At 38.0% G+C, this 19,181-nt stretch overlaps 2 protein-coding genes across 4 annotated transcripts; one reads left to right on the forward strand and one right to left on the reverse strand.

Annotated features, from left to right (window-relative positions):
• Positions 1-4,149: 4,149 nt before the first annotated feature.
• LOC104595577 (phosphoenolpyruvate carboxykinase (ATP) 1-like) lies at positions 4,150-10,198 on the forward strand. Of its 3 annotated transcripts, XM_010256358.3 has the most exons (13): positions 4,150-4,297; positions 4,887-5,175; positions 5,394-5,566; positions 5,856-6,009; positions 6,124-6,208; positions 7,414-7,514; positions 7,835-8,133; positions 8,324-8,497; positions 8,699-8,764; positions 8,906-9,084; positions 9,246-9,415; positions 9,524-9,692; positions 9,819-10,198. In XM_010256358.3, exons 2-13 carry the CDS (start codon positions 4,901-4,903, stop codon positions 9,960-9,962), a joined length of 1,989 nt encoding a protein of 662 aa, XP_010254660.1. In that variant the 5' UTR covers positions 4,150-4,297; positions 4,887-4,900; the 3' UTR covers positions 9,963-10,198. The 3 variants fall into 3 exon arrangements, with proteins under 3 accessions (XP_010254660.1, XP_088743521.1, XP_088743522.1); XM_088887395.1 differs by having other exon boundaries at positions 9,524-10,198; XM_088887396.1 differs by having other exon boundaries at positions 4,159-4,297; positions 4,827-5,175; positions 9,524-10,198.
• A 3,796-nt stretch (positions 10,199-13,994) lies between these two features.
• LOC104595579 (ubiquitin-fold modifier-conjugating enzyme) lies at positions 13,995-15,379 on the reverse strand. Its single transcript, XM_010256359.3, has 3 exons — positions 14,904-15,379; positions 14,730-14,791; positions 13,995-14,304 (listed from the first exon to the last, which is right to left on the reverse strand). Exons 1-3 carry the CDS (start codon positions 15,234-15,236, stop codon positions 14,175-14,177), a joined length of 525 nt encoding a protein of 174 aa, XP_010254661.1. The 5' UTR covers positions 15,237-15,379; the 3' UTR covers positions 13,995-14,174.
• Between the last annotated feature and the right edge of the window lie 3,802 nt (positions 15,380-19,181).

Genomic DNA, 19,181 nt, shown 5'->3' on the forward strand with positions numbered 1-19,181 from the left:
ATAAAACGACAACAGTGTTCAATCAACTCCTTAAAAGCTAGCTACATTACAAGGTAATTTGCTATTGTCAAGTCTGTCTACGTGCTCACATAACAAACCCCAAGATCCTTACTTCCACATTAATTATTTACTTACTGTTACTAAAAATACACCAACCACTGCCTTATGAGTTAATGATTCATGACTTTTTTCATATACTTACATCAACTCATAATTGTCTCACGATATATGAGATCGATTGACCTGACCGCCGGTTAGTCGTGTCGTGATCAGGGTTATAAATTTCGAGAATTTCTTCCATTATTCTTCACTGGGACAAAAACTTAGCTATATATTAACCATTTTATTAATGTTTTTATCTTTTTATCATATTTTATAATTACATTGGTTGTAGGAATGCAAACAGAGATGGGATTCAAATCAGATGCACTTACAACTTAATTAAGCAAAAAATTATTATATACTTCTAATTCTTCTTGTTCTTTTTTTTTCTGTATTTAGTAATATACCTAAATCTCTGTACGTGCCGTTTGAGTAGTGCAGCATCACATTTAACTCCCCCTCCCTACATTAATTTAACCAGAAATAAATGACTTAGAAATACTAATCTACAACCCTTAAAGCTCAGTTTGGAAGGAGTATAGATACGAATTTGTAGAATACAAAACCTTATATTTTGTATGCATTTTCGCTGTACTTATTTGTTTGTATAATTTTTGTATGTAATATACTGTTTTTAAAACCGGACCAGATCGGAAAAACTGGGACTTGACCGGTTTCGTTTTCCTCGAAAACCATTTTTTCTCCAAAACTGTTGATTTTGGTCAGCAAACCGCTGAATCGGCTGGTTAATTGTTTGAACGGTTTTGACCATTTTTCAATTTTTTTAATATTTTTTATTTTTTTTTGTCATAATGAGCCACCTATTTGGGTCGAACGATCGGACCATTCAAACTGGTAACCAGACCCCTGACCGGTTCGGTCACCAGTTCGTTTTTAAAAACTATGATGCAATATTCAAACCAGATCTGACAATAAATTCAAAGTTTTTTGGTAGAGAATAAATTCACATTAATGTTATGCACATGTAAGTATGCTATCCACCCATTCAAATCCAATCAGTGTTTTCGAATCGTTGTTGACCTGGATGATCAGACTGTTTGGCCCAACAACCATCTAGGCAATTGATTCTGTTTTACACTTAACCCAGTCTTTGACTAAAAATCATTGATTTGATCATTAACCTGCTGAATCAGGCAATTAAACCATCAATTCATTTGACTTGTTTAATGTTTTTTGACAAATTTTTATTTTTTAAATTAAAACAAAACATCCATTTGAACCGGATGAACGGTTTGAAAACTTACTTCTAAAAACCAGTGACCAGAATAATTCCAATTACGGACCGGTTTTTAGAACTTTGCTTCCAATTATAAATCATACCACATCTCACGTTAAACCTGTCTTTCGTTTTTCTAACTCGCGTAGGTGGTAGGGACCCACAACATCGGTTTGAATAGACACACCATCATCATTAAACGGTAATTCGTAAATCGGCATGTAATGAGAGCGTATGATATGATACAGATGGAGTGTATTTAATAAGAGCCCGCCGTTCTCTGCACCCGTGGGTGCACGGCAAGCGTGAACAATCGTTTTTCCGCCGATCGGTTCCACGTTTACAAACGTTAGTGGGATGTTTCTTTTGGGGTTATGTTTGGTTTGAAGGAAAAGGAAGCAAAATCAATACAAAAGTTATAAAGGTTTTTCTACATTTTTTTCCTTTCCTTACAATTTCCTTCAAATCAAACATAACCTTGAATTAGGACTGGAAGGAGAATGAAAATGGGAAATTGGGAGAGAGTTTAAATGAAATCCCAAATAATTGGTTTTTATTTATATTTGTCCTTTTGTATCCGGTTCAACCGAGTTCAAGTAGCTAACGTTACTAACGTTAGCATGAGAAATTGGTGACGTGCGCACTCCTATTAGAGAGTTTACGCTTCCCGTACACCCACGGTTTCATAGAACGCGGACTCATTAATAATGCCTCTGATTCACGACTTCGTGGCTACCTGGTTGGCCGAGCCGCCGTAACAAAGGCGTTATCTAATCTTTTATCGTCAGCTGGGAGAATAATTAGAACGGAGTTAGGGATTGCGTTGATTTGATGCTTAAACCTCGGACGGTGGAAGTGTGACGTGGCACGTCAGCTGAAGCCAGATACTATTTTTTCTTTCGCCATTAAAAATGGAAACAATTCTCCCGAAAACAAGAGCCACGCTAGAAGCCAGATACTATTATTATTTTTTGTTTATTGTTTTGACCACAGGATAAAGATTCTAATGGGACCGAGAGCATTTTATTAGAAAGATCCTGTACTATGGGGTCTGTGACAAAAACCCCCTGTATTTTGTTTTGCGATAAAGACTCCTTTGTATTACTACCGTGAGATAAAAGACTCTTTTCTGTAACTTTTTGTTGAAATTTATCGTTTTAATTCCCAAAATACCTTTATAATAAATATTCCAACAATTAAGAGAAAACATTATTCATCTTTTCCAACCTCACGATACCAAATACCGTCTCTCTTTCTTTTCCTTCTCTACCCCACTTGCTCATTGGTTCAGAACTTCTCTACTCCATTCCCTCCGACCCTAATTATGTTTCCTTTCGAGAATCCCTTTGTCGTCATGTGAATCTCCTGATAATTCATTCAATGTGACTAATACTCTAGTTCCCAATCTTTCCAATCTTCCATCTCTGCTCTCTCCCTCACCTTCTCCTCCTCCTTTTAACCAGAAGTCAAGATATCACCGAAGAACAGGCAAGAATAAAGAGAACCGCCACTGTAATCCCCGAAATGAATCCTTTGGACCGCAAAACAGAATTCTTGGGAGGAACAAATGATGGCAGATTCAAAGTAGTCAAGGAATCTCCGATGGAGGCATTCGAATTACTAAAGCTCCAAGCAAGAATCATATGGTATTCAACTAACTGTCCCGTCGCCACAGTGAAACCAACATACATTTCATCCAAGAGAATGTCGGAGAGGTTGATAGGAGTACTAATCAAAGATTGTTGAGGCCTTTTCGTTCCGGCTTGGGCCATAATGACATTAAGCAGAGAATCCGAGTAATCAATCCATACATAATAGAGTAGAAGGGGAGGATAGTGGACGTATTGGGGGCCCTCATAGGTATCTTAGAATTGTAAAGTGCTCGACCAATGGTAAAGGCGGTAGTGTTTGTGAGGACGAGAAGACGGGATTCGAGCGTTGCGGTGCTGTAGAATAAAAGATCAGACAAACTGAAGCCGTTGAAGGCAAAATCGACGACGAAAGATGATCGGAGGAGCAACGCTTTAGCTAATAAAAACAAGAGTAACTGAAGGTGGACAGCCATTTTTAACGGAAGCAGCAGAAGAGAAGAAACTGCTTTGTCGCAGGCGAGAGAGATCTGAATGAAGTTCGGAACCAATGAACAAGTGGAGTAGAGAAAGAAGGTCAAGGAAGATAAACAATATTTTATCCCAATTGTTAGAATATTTATTATAAATGTAGTATGGAGATTAAAACATTGGATTTCAAGGAAAAGTTAAGGAAAGGAGTCTTTGTCTCACGGTAATAGTACAATAAGGGAATCTTTATCGCAAAATAAAGTACAGGGCGTCTTTATCACAAACTCCATAGTACGGGGGGTCTTTATAATTTACCCTTCTATAAGTTCTATTTAATAAAGTTGCGTGCTTATGGGCCTGACTAGGCCGATCTAATCCCCAATTTTGCGATATCCATGGGCCAGGTATTCCGGGATCGGGATGGCCGTCGCCGGTCGCCCCCTACTTAAGCCACCCAAAACACACACCCCCCATTCTTGTCTATTCATTCAACCAACTCTAATTAAATAACAAATACACGGAGGACAGCTAAGCTATATTCACGGAAATCAAAAGGGAAATCCAATGCAGCCTATTATACAGTTTTGGATAAATGAAGAAATTCAAACTAACCGTTTTGACCCTTGGGCAAAATCCCAAATGTGTTAGGATTTAACCATGGTTGAAATGGTTTCAGAGAACTGGGCTGGAGTTGGGTTAAACTTGGGTTAGTAGATGGCTTTAAAAGGGAGTGCTTACTACTCTGTTTTCGCACCCTTCCCGTCTGCTTTATTCGGAGCCTTCCCTCTACTGAAATTGGATGGTGGATACATCCATTTCCCCTTCCGTTTTTCATTTGTTTTAGGGTTTCATTTTGTTCTTCTTTCTTGTTTCGAGCTTCCAGTTTCTGCCTTTTCTGGTGAGCTCCCTCCCTCTTGATCCAATTCCTATGCTTTCGTTTCTGTTTGATGAACTCTGTGAATCACCCCCTCTGTGAATCATCTGTCTCAATTTCAACATGTTGCGCTGCAAAGCCTCTGGTTTTTGGTGGTTTTACTGTTTTAAATTTTATCTATCTTGAACTTATTGAAGAATTCTACGTGAACTCAGAAACCTCCGACAGAAATAACAATACCATCGATCGAGAACATTTCCACAGAAAAATTAATATGAGTAAATTATCTAGATCCTTGTATATGGCCCAAACCTTTAAAACTTCAACGTTCATATGGGAGAAGTCCATACACAACTATTTTATAATGTCTGGCAAGTACTGGATAGTGTTGTGTTGCATATGAAATAAAAAATTACATGAAAAACTTATCTCTAAATTATAATAGCGTTTAAAAATCCGAATTTTCTGAGATTTTTTAAGTCATTTGTCTATATTTTTTTTCTATACTTTTGTGATGCTCTATTTGAATCTTCCTATGTATATATTCTTTGAGGATGTTCTTCGCTTGTTCGAGTATCTGAGATTTTATATTTGTTGATCAACCAATAACAAGGTTGCTGAAAGGAGATGGCGGCGAACGGAACCGGAAACGGGAACCAAGAATTCAGCTTCAAGAACGTTGCAGCTGCTGGCAACGGGCTCGCGAGGATCCAAACTCATAAGAAGCAAAATGGAATCTGTCACGACGACAGTTCCCCTCCGGTTAAAGCTCAGACGATCGATGAACTGCATTCCCTCCAGAAAAAGAAATCAGCGCCAACTACGCCGATCAAAGGAACTCAAGGTGCTTTTGCCACAATTTCCGAAGAGGAGCGCCAAAAGCAGCAGCTCCAATCCATCAGGTAAGAGTGAATCAAAGAGAATTTTTTGTTTTTTTTTTTTATTGAAAACGCATTCAACCCATTTTAATGGTTCCTTCATTAAAATTAGCATGCTGACTTCTGAGTGAATTACCAAAATTAGCTTGCTGTTTGTTGCATTCCTTTTGGCTGCTTGAAGTTCTATGAGTATTTTCGGAAAATCGGTGTTTATAATATTTGTGATCTTTGTTCTGAAACAGTGCCTCCTTGGCGTCGCTGACGAGGGAGACGGGGCCAAAGGTGGTGAAAGGAGACCCGGCGAGAAAATCCGAAACACCCAGAGTTGCTCACGAGCATCACTACACACCGGCAATCAGCATCAGTGACAGCGCTTTAAAGTTCACCCACATCCTCTATAATCTTTCTCCAGCAGGTTTCATTCTCCTGAACCCTTAACCAACTATTCTTTTTTTATTGTTTTCCTTTACTCCAAGTTGTTTGTATTTCGTGATTTAACCGAATCACTGAATGAAAACTTCGCGTTATCGTATCGATTAATTTATCTAAATAGATAGATGCATGGATATAGTTTTTTTTTCTTTTTTCCCATGTTCTGGTTCTACAGCTTCTTCCGGGCTCTCTCTCTCTCTCTCTCTCTCGGGTTATTCTGTATATTTGAATTATGTGGATGTGAAAGATAAATTGACGATCGTTCCCTACAGAGCTGTACGAACAAGCCATAAAGTACGAGCATGGATCGTTCATAACGTCGAATGGAGCCTTGGCGACGCTCTCAGGAGCTAAGGCAGGTCGCTCTCCTAGAGATAAACGCGTCGTAAGGGATGAGACAACAGAAAATGAGCTTTGGTGGGAAAAGTAAGTTGGGTCTTCACTCTTCTTTTTTTTTCCTGTGGTGTAGTTGAATCTTCACTTTCGTTTCTTCTCAGCCATTGGTTTCATTATGGACCTCTCTTTTGACAAAATATATAGGGGTTCACCCAACATTGAAATGGACGAGCACACTTTCCTGGTGAACAGAGAAAGAGCCGTTGATTACTTGAACTCGCTGGATAAGGTATCCTTTCTCTTTTTTTCTTTTCCTTCCTTCATTTTGGATTTCAGCCATTAATGTTTTATAATTCAATTAAGAAATATTGAGTTGTCCATTTGCAAGGTAGGATAAGGTCTATTATTTTTTTGGAAATTAGGAATTCATTATTCATTTCCATGTCCCATGGGGATGGGTTGGGTCCATCTATTTTATTATTTCTGGTTAAAAAAAAAAATTGCATACAAAGAGCCTACACAAAGAAATGGGGAAGCTTTAATAAATTGTTCTTCTTTCCGAAAAGGATAACCTATGCTGTATTTAGCAACACGTCTCCGCGACCGACCGCGGAATTATGGTTCTCTTTCTATGAGCAACAGATCCAACCTGTGTTTGTGTCGATCGATCAGCCTTCATACATCATCTGATTCATCTCTGAATCATTTTTTTTTTAACGGTGGAAGCTTTATAATATGATAGTCTTCTCTCTTAACTTGCGTCCCATGACTGGTATCACTCACCATTATTTTTCTTAATTTTCTTCGGCGACAACTTTCTTGGCTTCCTCTGTAAATTGACTGGAGCTCCTTCAATGGTCCGTTCAACAGTCTCTTTTCTTGTCTTATTTGTGTGGGGCCGTTGCTAAACTACAATATCCTTCATGTGAGTTCCCACGATTCCACGAATAACGGGATCGGTGCGGGTTTTGGGATTAACCCGTCTATGGCTGTTCACGGGTCGGGTTGGGTCGGTTTACTATGGTTTTTCCAATCGATTCGACCTGGTCGGGTTATCTGACATAGAAACCAAAACCGATCTGATCGGTTTGAGTCAGGTTGGATCGGCTTGGGTTGGTTTCGGTTCTAAGTTCATCCCTGTGATAAAATCTTGCTAAATTTAAAAAATCATAAATTGAACAACATTTCAGCCATCTCTTATGATAAAATTTAAATGAAAAATTAATCACAAAAGTTGTTCATTAATCACTATTCACTAATCCAAAATTTCTTACAATCATTAAAAAAACTAGATGGCCTAATGGATTTTGAAACTTCATATTTGAATTAGAAATTAAGTTGATTCAGTTCGGGTTAGTCTGGATTAATCGGGTTAGTCTGAATTGGGCCTTCTTATGAACAGCCCTTTACCCGTCCATTGACAGGCCTCCGTTGGACACAATATTTACTAAGAAACGGTATGTAGTAATAACTGAATGTATAATGCAATTTCAGGTATATGTGAATGATCAGTTTCTAAACTGGGACCCAGAGCACCGAATCAAAGTCCGGATTGTGTCGGCCAGAGCTTACCATTCATTGTTTATGCACAACATGTAAGTAAAAGCGAAATTACATAAATCAGCATATTTTGTTTTCCGAAATCCGAATCCATCCCTCCTCATCCTCAGTCCTCTCAATGATTAATGGGCCTGGGCCTTGCCAGATAAGTCCTCTCTTGTCGTTGATATATACATATTGATACGTACTGTGTTGATTTGTTTATTAACCATCTGTACTATTTACCCATCATCATCCCATGATAGAAATCACTAGCTAGGCATCTAAGCTTTGGGTTAATGAAAAAAAAAAAGTGTACAGAGATGGAACAAAAGTATTAGTTAGTGTAGAAATGGATAACCGCGTGGAGTTGCAGGTGTATCCGACCCACGGCTGAAGAGCTGGAGAATTTCGGTACTCCGGACTTCACCATTTACAATGCTGGGCAGTTCCCGTGTAATCGATACACCCACTACATGACATCCTCCACGAGCGTAGATCTTAACCTTGCTAGGAGGGAGATGGTCATCCTTGGCACGCAGTACGCCGGGGAAATGAAGAAGGGTCTGTTCAGCGTTATGCACTACCTCATGCCTAAGCGTCAAATCCTGTCTTTACATTCTGGCTGCAATATGGGCAAAGATGGCGATGTCGCCCTCTTCTTTGGATTATCAGGTACACTATTACCGGATCGTTGCTGCATGCCCCCGAGAGATTAGGTGGTCTTGTCGCCCTCCCCCTCCCTTGAATTCTTTTTCTTTTTTTTTTTTTTTATTTGCAATCCTGGTTGTTAGCTTTTTGATTTCACTTCCATTTCCTTTATTGCTGCTGATCAGTTATCCAACTACGTTTTGAATGTCGTTAGGAACTGGGAAGACAACTTTGTCTACGGATCATAATAGGTATTTAATTGGAGATGATGAACACTGCTGGAGTGAGAACGGTGTGTCCAACATTGAGGGCGGTTGCTATGCTAAGTGCATTGACCTTTCAGGGGAAAAGGAGCCTGATATCTGGAATGCCATTAAGTTTGGAACCGGTACTAATCCCCCATTCCCACCCCCCACCTTCCTTTTGCTCTTTTCTTACTCTTTTTTAATGGGGACAGAACTCATTTATCATTTGATTTATGTATTGGCCTGGGGGGGTTGGATTGGGGATATACTCGGTTTGATCTTGATCAATGTCTGACTCCTAATTCCATTAACCATTAATGACTTGTGGTTGGCACCATTGGCAGTGCTGGAAAATGTGGTGTTCGACGAGCACACTCGCGAGGTGGATTATTCCGACAAATCTGTTACAGGTTACTATAATAAATCAGGAATTTAAAGATTGATTGATCGAGTTAGATTGGCAATATACATCAGATAAAACCAGAATCAATCTGTCAGGCTGAGAATGATTTCTTCTGATTTGTGTTTCTACTCTCTATTACTTACTGCAGAGAACACTCGAGCAGCATACCCAATTGAGTACATCCCTAATGCGAAGATTCCTTGCGTGGGTCCACACCCAAAGAATGTCATTCTTCTAGCATGTGATGCCTTTGGTGTGCTCCCGCCGGTGAGCAAGTTGAGCCTGGCCCAGACCATGTACCATTTTATCAGCGGCTACACGGCTCTGGTATTTTCCTTCAAATGCCAAATTAAAATGAATTGTGAATTCTAAACTTACGAGTCATGCATAATTCTACAGACAAGCTTCGTTGAAGCTGGAAACTGTTACAGGTTTCCGAAATTTCTGCAATTATCAATCATATGACCATTTCCTGGAATTAAAAACAGGTGGCCGGGACAGAGGATGGTATAAAGGAGCCACAGGCAACGTTCTCAGCCTGCTTTGGAGCAGCATTTATCATGTTGCATCCCACCAAGTATGCGGCTATGCTGGCGGAGAAGATGAGCAAACATGGAGCCACTGGTTGGCTAGTTAACACTGGCTGGTCAGGTGGAAGGTATGCCAGTCAGTCTTCACAGTCATATTACCATCAATTATCCCTATTATCCCTTGGAAACTGGAATAATGGAGATATGAATGCGATTCACCATTTTACTCCTTGCAGCTATGGCTCGGGTAACCGCATCAAGTTGGCACACACAAGGAAGATTATTGATGCTATCCACTCCGGTAGTCTCCTGAGAGCTAATTACACCAAAACTGAAGTTTTCGGGCTTGAGATCCCCACTGAAATTGAGGGCGTCCCTTCACAAATCCTGGATTCAATGAACACTGTCAGTTGGCTTTTCCTTACCCTCTTGGCTTCCTTCAAATTTAAAGTGCTCTCGACCTTCAGTGCTGTAATATGTGTACGTGTGTTAGTTTTGTTTCCACTAATATATGAAAATGTTGGATTGCAGTGGTCGGACAAGAATGCATACAAGGACACCCTGTTGAAGCTTGCAGGTTTGTTCCAGAAAAATTTTCAGGGGTTTATGAATTACAAGATAGGAAAGGATAATTCACTGACCGAGGAGATCCTCGCAGCTGGTCCTATCTTCTGATCTCACTAAAGCAAAGCAATTATGTGGGAGCTTGGGGTCTTATTTAAATGTTCTTTTTTATATGCTTTACTAAAAAAAATCTAAAAAGCCCCTAGACAACTATTATCCCTTTATTTTATAATACAGAAAGATGGTTATTCATTTTACCCAAAAAAAAAAAAAATTGTTGTAGCTTTCTTCTCCTCCCTTTTTTTGGCTTTTTAGATGCTATTAAATTTATTTTAATACTTCAGGATTAACCAGATGAATTGCCAGCTTAATTGGCCATGGACCTACATGATTCCCGGTAAAAACCCTGCACTAGACACGCGTAAATTATGGTTGAATTTCCATTTGAACTGATACAAAACTATGACAGTGCAAATGATTTTAGTGTAAATTCTAAAACAAAATTAAAAAAGAATTTACATTTTTTTACATTTGCACTCCTATACATTTATAGGAGTGCAAATAAATTTACACAGCAACCAAACAGTCTTAGGCTCAGTTTAGAAAGAGTACAAATACAAATACATATAAAATAATATAAAATATAAAGTTTTATACTTTACAAATTTGTATTTATATTCCTTCCAAATTGAGCCTTATCTGCAATTGTATTTCTTTTTTATCTAAACCCTAAGTTGAACCTTTATTTTCTACACTTCTTTAATGGCTGATTTCTTTCCACACTTGGGCTGTTCAAAAGGTCTTGCTCTGTAATTGTAAGTGCATCGATGTGCTGCAAATCAAATAACAATGAAGCCTCCTTAGAAAAAGCGCTTAAACCTCATTTCATTCATTTACGGCTCACTGTTAATCCGTTAAAATCTCTACATGAATAATGGGGAAAGAGAAAGACTAAGGCCATGTCTAAGAGTGATTATTTGGACCATTGAGCACTTATTGGTATTTGAGAAATAAACCTAAAATAAGTGTTTATTTTAAAAATAGGGGCTTATATTTAAGCCCAAATTTCTAGTTTTTTTAAGTGCTTATACAATAAACACTTATTAGCCATTTTTTTTCTTCCAAAATTATTCCTATTTGAATTTTAAAATACCACTTATAAAATTACCCCTAGTTGAATTTTATAAAAAGTACTTTTATGAAAATACTTTTACAAAAACACTTATAAAAGTACTTTTACGAAAGCACTTTTATGAAAGCATTCATAAAAATACTTTCGTAAAAATACTTTCTTAAAAGTGTTTTCATAAAAGTACTTTTGTAAAAGTACTTTAATAAAAATACTTTTTACAAAAGTACTTTCATAAAAATACTTTTTACAAAAGTACTTTCATAAAAATACTTTTTACAAAAGTACTTTCATAAAAATACTTTTACAAAAGTACTTTCATAAAAATACTTTTACAAAAGTACTTTCATAAAAATACTTTTACAAAAGTACTTTCACAAAAATATTTTCATAAAAGTATTTTTATAAAAGTACTTTCATAAAAGTATTTTTATAAAAGTACTTTCATAAAAGTATTTTTATAAAAGTACTTTCATAAAAGTATTTTTATAAAAGTAATTTAATAAAAGTGCTTTCAAAGAAAGGGTGTATTTTGAAAATTTAAAAGAAAATGAAGGACAAAATAATCACAAATGTTTATTTAAGTGCTTATTAGAGAAAAATATTACCAAACATCCAATATAAAATAAGTGCTTATTTTAAAAAATAAGTACTTGAAAAAGCTGGGTGTCAAATGCAAATAAGTGCTTATTTGAGATATAATAAAACGATCATAATACCCTCGTCAAGTACAATGTCAATGTTTATACGATCACATAATCAACTACACAACAGTGGATATTTGTTTTTAAAGAAGCAAATAAAGATACTTAGTTGTATGAGAAATCCCCCAAATTTTTTTCTTAATATACTAACGTAGAAAGCTATGCAAGAGTATATAAAATCAAGATATCCTGAAGAAACCCACCTTTTTTTGTCACATGGAGGAGGATTCTATTCTTCTTTCTCATAGTCATCTTCAGCCTTGATTGATGATATGACTCAAGTGAGTCCCCCACCCCCCACCTCCATTGTCTTCAATTTTTCAATCAGTAAGCAAGAAACTAATAATAACAAAAGAGGAATCATAGAGGAGGGATTATATACTGGGTAAATTTTCCCAAAAATAAAAATTCACACAGAATACACAAAAAAAAAAGAGAAATTTAAGCAAATAAAACCACACACACACAGATTCACCTTAATAAGCAACATGCTCCATTGTTCAAACAATAAGAGGCGGTGAGGAATGAGGACCAATGAGAAACCAGGACAGCATATAGAGTTTTGTAATCTTTTGTTCAGACAAAAGAACAAAGAGAAGCATGTTAAGGAGAAACCACAAATCAACATAGAGCCTTCACCAACCATTATTCAAACACTAGAATCAAGAAAGAGCAGACAAGGGCTGTCTGTGTTTATGCAGATACAGGACTGACAGTCCCTCCTACCACCCCAAGAAAAGAACTGTGAATCCACTTGATAAGTTAGCCAACCAGACAAGAATTTGTTTGGATAAATTGGCCTACAGCCCATTGAGTGGGTAACCAAGAACCCATTGTAATGGGTTGTACAAGTGTAGCTTCTAGTCCTATGGATCTACACCCAAGGATGAGAAACCATGATTATGATTCGTGCCCCTTTAGTTGGTATCTGTTTACAACACCCACGAATAACTCGTTGTAGATAGTAATATGGAATTTATTCATCAAAAGTAATATGGAATTTAAGTAATGCAGTTATGGTCAGAAGGATTACATGGTGTCATGGACCTCCTGAACTCTATCTCTTGGGTTCCTAATCAAACATCTTCCATAGGATTTCTCATCCAGTCAGACAGCCATTCTGATCAATTACTTTAAAATCATGGTTCTGATCAAAATTTCTAGTTCATAGCAATGAAGTATCTCATCTGTTTCTTTCCATGAAATGCCTGATATATTTCTCATTTTTTTGCTTGTCAGATGTTATGTAGCATACCCTTGAACTTCTTTATTCATACTTGCAGAATCTGATAGAGAAAAGCATTTGGCCTATGCTTGCAGCAGAAAGTTTAAAGGCTTTAGTTTAAGTCTATCTGATTTCTCTCAGAGGAAAGGTTGTTGCAGAAACAAGAGATTCAGAAGTTTCTGTGTTCTCTGCCTGCTAAGCAACTGATTTCACTTCATACCCAGAGGTTGGGCTTGAATACAATAATGGAGATACCCACCTCAGTTTGTTTATCTCAATTTGTTTAGTCAAAACTCAAAAGTCTAGTTGCTCATTGCACTGACCCGAAGTAGATAGAGGGATCAAATAACAATTCAACTTGTCCATGTACAGTTACTATGGATGTTTTCAAGTTTGAACAGTGCTGACAAGCCTTAAATTCAGGTTTCATGTTTTCAGAATGTTGACAAGTGTCAGGTGGAAATTTAATGGGCAACACCAAACGAGTTAGAATTTGAATAGGATGGGAAACGTGGGGAGGTGCATGTCCAAAAAATCAATGTGGCAAAATGCAAATGCTTAGATGGATGAGAGGTAAAACTAGAAAAGACACGGTTAGAAATGAAATCATATGAAGGAACCTATGAGTAGCTCCAATAGGTGATAAAACGAAAAAAGTAGATTGGGATGGTTTTTTTCACATGCATAGAAGCCCATCTATAACACCTATTAGAAAAGGTGATCTGTTACAAGTTGAAAGTACAAGAAGATCCAAGGGCAGACCCAAAAGGATTTGGGTGGAAGTACTAAGAAATGATTTAAGCACCCATAATTTAGCAATGGGTATGGACTGAACAGAATGGAATGGAGAAACAGGATTCATGTAACCAACCCCATATAGTTGGGATAATGCAAAGATGGTGATGATGATGATGACACGTAAACCCCACGATGATGGTGATAATGATGATGACACCAGACATAAGTTAGTTAAGAAATCATTAGCCATTTGATCATACAGACTGAATTAAGTAGCCTTATTGGGATTTCTAATATCCATATTGATGAAGCATGAAATTTTTTTTGATAAGCAATGAAGAATGAAATTTTCCAACAGAAAAATATTTACTGGCCATAATCTCGTATCTAACTGTACTTGAATGCCAAATAGTGTACATTTGAAGGGATATTACTGATAAATCAACCTGAACACTTATTATTTTCCTGAAGCTTGGAGATCTTTGAATTAGTCATTGTATTTTGAGGTCTCAACAATAAAATACAGACTAAGATTCACTAGACACAGCTGCATCATCTTTGTGCTTGATCATTCCAGAGTCGACAAGGATGGGCACCTCTGCAGCAAGCCATGGTGCAAGACCCAAACATAGAGCGTGCGCAATACCAAATCTAGGACTGTCAAGATAAACAAAATCTGAAATCAAGAATTGGCCATATACCTTTTCAGAATTTTTCTAGCTAGTTTAGCGTATGGGTCCAGATGATGATGTTCTGAGGTATGATATACTATTTTTCAGTTCCAGAATAAGAAAGTAATTTTTTTAGAAAGGAACCCCAAACTACTCTTGTACTCCCACTAATAAGCGAAATAACCAACATCAAATTTCAAAATAAGGAACGAAAGAAATATATTGTCATTAACTATTTGTTTCATGAGTCATAAGACCCATCAATTCCATACCATCCACACAAAAAAATGATAACCAAGATTCAAAGAAAAAATTTAAAAGGCTTCGAACATCATGCATCCAAAATATACGAAATTAAAAGAAAATTGAGGAGACATTTCATTAAAAGTATATATAAAGGAATATATTTACCAGTTTTTGGCCCACAGTGGCTTGAAGTGCACGGTCAAGCAGATTTTCCCACCTCTATACATCTAAAAGAAAAATACAGAACAAATAACAACAATTAAAAATTAATCACCCAGAAAAGCTTTGAAAGAAGAAAAGAAGGGGGGAGAGAAGAAAGAAAAAAGATAAAGAATGAACCTTATGTGTCTTTCCATCGAGCTGGGGGAGCTCGATCTCCGGAGCGGTGGAAGGGTATGTGACGGGAATGTCGAATTGGAGATCGAATTCGTATTTGAGGAGGTTGTGGATGTACCAGCACTTGCCAGTCCACCTCGTCCCCTCAGGGTTCGCAGCAGATATCCTGAACCAGTCGTTGTCGTTGGATTTGTTCATCCCCGTGTACGCAATCAGCGCCTTGTACTCCTCCTTCAGCCTCTGCGTCCAGGCCGCTCCATCCCTTGGACCCGCCTTCGTCGTCAACAGAGGGATCTGCGTCAGTGTCGATTTCGTGTTCGGATCCCAACCTTCCATCACTAAAACCCTCTCTCTCGCTCGGCCGCACGCCCTTTGGTGGAGGAAGAACCCGCGCTCCCGCTCCGTATGAGTTATGAGACCTCTGTACTGTGTGCGTGCTCTGGGACTCTTAAAAAGCTCTGGCAACTGGCATTGAGTAATTTCTGATCATGCGGACTTTTCACGCAGGGAATATATGGTAGAAGACTAGGGAGGTGTTTGGACCATTGCGTTTTTTCAATTTTTGATAAAACGTTTTTCATGGTGCTGTTTGGTTCTATTGCTATTTTCGAGAAAACGGAATCATGTAGAGTCACATCAGTCATCATGCCAAAAAACGCTTTGTGGAAAGAAAAAACACTAAAAATGTTTTCGAACAATTTTTTGGAAAGAAAAAAGAACAATAAAACATTTGTTTTTTTAGAAGCAGTTAACCAAACGTCATAAATTGATGCATTTTTTTGGGGTTTTGTTTTCTCAAAAAAAAATGGCAATGATCCCAAACACCACCTAAAAGTAATGACGTTTGGATCTCGTATGTCACAACTACTCGTAAAACCAAAGCACTAAGCCTGCATTTGTTTTAGGTGTAAATTCAATTTTACACCGATGGGAAATGTGAATCGGTTTAGTTGCTGATGGAAATTGGAAATGGTAAATTTTGAAAATTTATACTGATTATATTTGGTTGTTGATGAAGGGAAATTTGGCCCGACCTCGCCATCACTCGATGCGTGGCAAAAGCGAACAGCTCAGGGCAACAGAGCACCCAAAACACAAGCACCAAAAGAAAAAGGAGCACGAGCTCCCTACTAGGAGCCCGAGCTCCCTACTAAGAACCCGAGCTCCCTACTAGGAGCCCAAGCTCGCTACTAAGGACCCGAGCTCCCTGCAAGGAGCCCGAACTCTCTCCTGGGCCCTAAACCTCACAAGGCCGTGACCCGAGCTGGCCCATGGCAGCTCGGAGCACTCCCCAAACCGAACTCAAGACTTTGTCCCCCCCGTTACTCCGGCACTTCGCCTCCGAAACGCCAGACTAACCAAGCGTACCATACCTGACACCAAGGATGTCCGTTTCCAAGGGCGGCGCACCCGACTGATTTGGGATCTGATGCTTGACAGCCGCATTTCAAACAGCCTCCTGCCACCGTCGTCACCAGCCGCAGAAACGGCTCCGACAAAAGGAGCAGTGGCGGTTCTGCCCGGCCAAAAGGGATGACATCCAAACTGGCAGGAGCTCAGAGATAGTCAGGCCCGATCTGACAGAAACCTGGAAGTGAGTGCGCGAGGTGGTTATAAAAGGCTCCCTACCCCCCAAGAACAAGGTATGCAAACTTTGCGCTATCTGGTTTATCTTGCCTTTGAAGGATTCTAACTTGAGCTTCGGAGCCTCTACACCGGGTTCTCCCCGGAGCTTCTTCATCTCCCCCGTTTCAGGTCCCCAGTTACTCAATTTAGAGGCAAGGTCGTTGACAGCTAAGACCGGTCGGATCGCGCATCATCAGTTGTCAAGGTGTAAATTCTATGAAATTTTACACAAAGGAGGAGGAAAGCAGATGAAGAAGAAGAAGAAAAAAAATGATGAGAATAAAGAAAGAGAGAGAATGAAAGAAGAAGATAGAGAACAGACCTGCCATTGCCACCCTAGTTTCAGATCTGCCATTGCAATTAGTTGCAGCGATGATGATGGAACAGAGAAAGAAAAAAAAAGGGGGAAGAAGAAGAAGAGAGGAGAGAGAGAGAAAAGGGGGGGAAGAAAGAGACGTAAAACTACACTGATAATTTCGATGTATATTTTACATCGATTATCGGTGTAACAAATTTAAAAAACCAGTTTTACACCGATTTACAATGTAAAACTACACGCTTTCCAAACATGTGGAAAATCAAATCGAGGTATAAAGTTTACCCCGGTTCGATTTTTCACCCCAAACAAGCGTGGCCTAGAGCAAAAATTAGGAACCAAACATGATCCTAGGGGTGCAAATGGATTGGATCATGATCAGATCCTATCCTATTTGGTCGAATTCGGATCGCCCTTGTTGATATTTGGATCGGATCATATAAATTAGATTTCGGATCCCCCTATCCGATCAAAAAAAAATCTGATCTGATGTGTTATATATTTATAAATATGATATATACAAAATATAATATATATATATATATATATATATGCTATTTATTTATTTATAGATATATTATTTATATTGTTTTTTGATAAATTTGTTGTATTATTTATAAAAAGCATGTATATATATAATGAAAATGATTAAAATTTACCTTTTTTGTTTTTTCTTTATTTAATTTGTTATATTTTTTTATTTTAATTTTATTATTTTTTTATGAAAACAAGTCAAATTAAATCATATCTGAAGATCCAAAGATCTGATTGCATTCGAATTCAAATAAAGTCCTATCAGATCCAATCAGATCTTCGAATTGTATCGGATCTGGCATTAACAATGTTGGATTGGATCCGAATATACCCTAATCCGAATCCGATCTGATCCATTTGCATCCCTACATGATCCCTCAAGACTCCTTTTTTCTTGTTTTTTTTTTTTTAATTACCCATATGGTTTAACTAATTGACTAAGTATACCCCTATTGTTTAATTATTGTCTAACACTATCTCTATTATTTCTGAAAATTACCATTATCGTTAAAATACTGACGTAAGGGCCGAAATGTTCATTTTGCCCTTAAGTCAAATTGGAAGCTCCTCTAATTTTGCAATGCCGTCTAGACCCCCTACTGCTTAGAAGATGCAAAGCTCAAAGACAAAACCCTGCAACATAACCGTCTTCAATATGGTTTTCACAGGCGATTCTGAAAACTCTATAAATCGATCAACATGAGGTTGTAATTCGATCGACGAGTGGAGTCTTCAATTTGAGTTTTGCAACCCTGTAAACCGATCAACATAAATCCACAACATCAAAAACATCAAAATTGGGACTACAGCTACCATAGATGTCCTTCAATCATCCTTTCCACCTTCGAACGGAGCGTTCAGTCCGATATCTCCATACCGTTGATGAAGCCTCTATTACAATTCTTGAACCCGAGCAAATCCTATTTCTTCCTCAACGCCTACCCTTACCTCCCATGGTCTGACAATCCCATGAACATTAACCTCAACTATGTGCTTTTCAAAGGGAACCAGACCTACACCGACCCACGAAACAGCTTAGCTTACACCACCCCCCTCGACTAAATAAATGCTCGACTCGTCATCTTTGCCATAACCAAACTTGGTTCCCAAACGTTCAGCTGGTAATGACTTTAAGACAGGGTGGGATGTGGTTGTGATGTCTGGTGTAAGGATCACAGTATAATGAATCCGAATTCATAGGCATTCATGACTTTAAGGCCCTGTTTCCTTTTTGGATAGTTATTTATCCGAGTAAATGCAATTATCTGGATAAGCGCATTTATCCATATTTTTTAATTTCTCATATAAATAAGGTAATGACCATTTTAGCCATAAAAATTCATTATTAAAAGGGACATTTTTGTCTCATTCAAGTATTGGCAATTCCCTCCTAGGTGGAAAAGTTATTTACCCACCTACGAGATGGGTATATCACTTACCCGGATAAGTAATACCCAAGAAAATAAATTTTTCCTCTATTTTCACATAATCTCCAAGCTAATTTGGCTAAAAAAATTAGATTGAGAGCTTGGGGGTCCCTAAAGCGTAGGCCTCCTTGAAATTGTCTCTTATAAACTTTTTTCCAACTAATCTAATTTATCTTTCCATGATCTTTGACTTCCCCCACAAAAATTTCTTTTGGGTCTTTGCTATATGATTGCATATGCCTTTGGGGAAAAAAAAAAAAAAAAAAAAAAAAAACACGACATAGGATAGGTGGGACCTGAAGTCAAGACAAACTTTAACATAACTTCATTTCCTGCATAAGAGAGAAAAGGATTTTTTCAAGCATTTGTTTGGTTTTC

Source organism: Nelumbo nucifera, chromosome 5, assembly GCF_055504915.1.
Source record: "Nelumbo nucifera cultivar China Antique chromosome 5, China Antique-T2T, whole genome shotgun sequence".
NCBI classification, from domain to species: domain Eukaryota; kingdom Viridiplantae; phylum Streptophyta; class Magnoliopsida; order Proteales; family Nelumbonaceae; genus Nelumbo; species Nelumbo nucifera.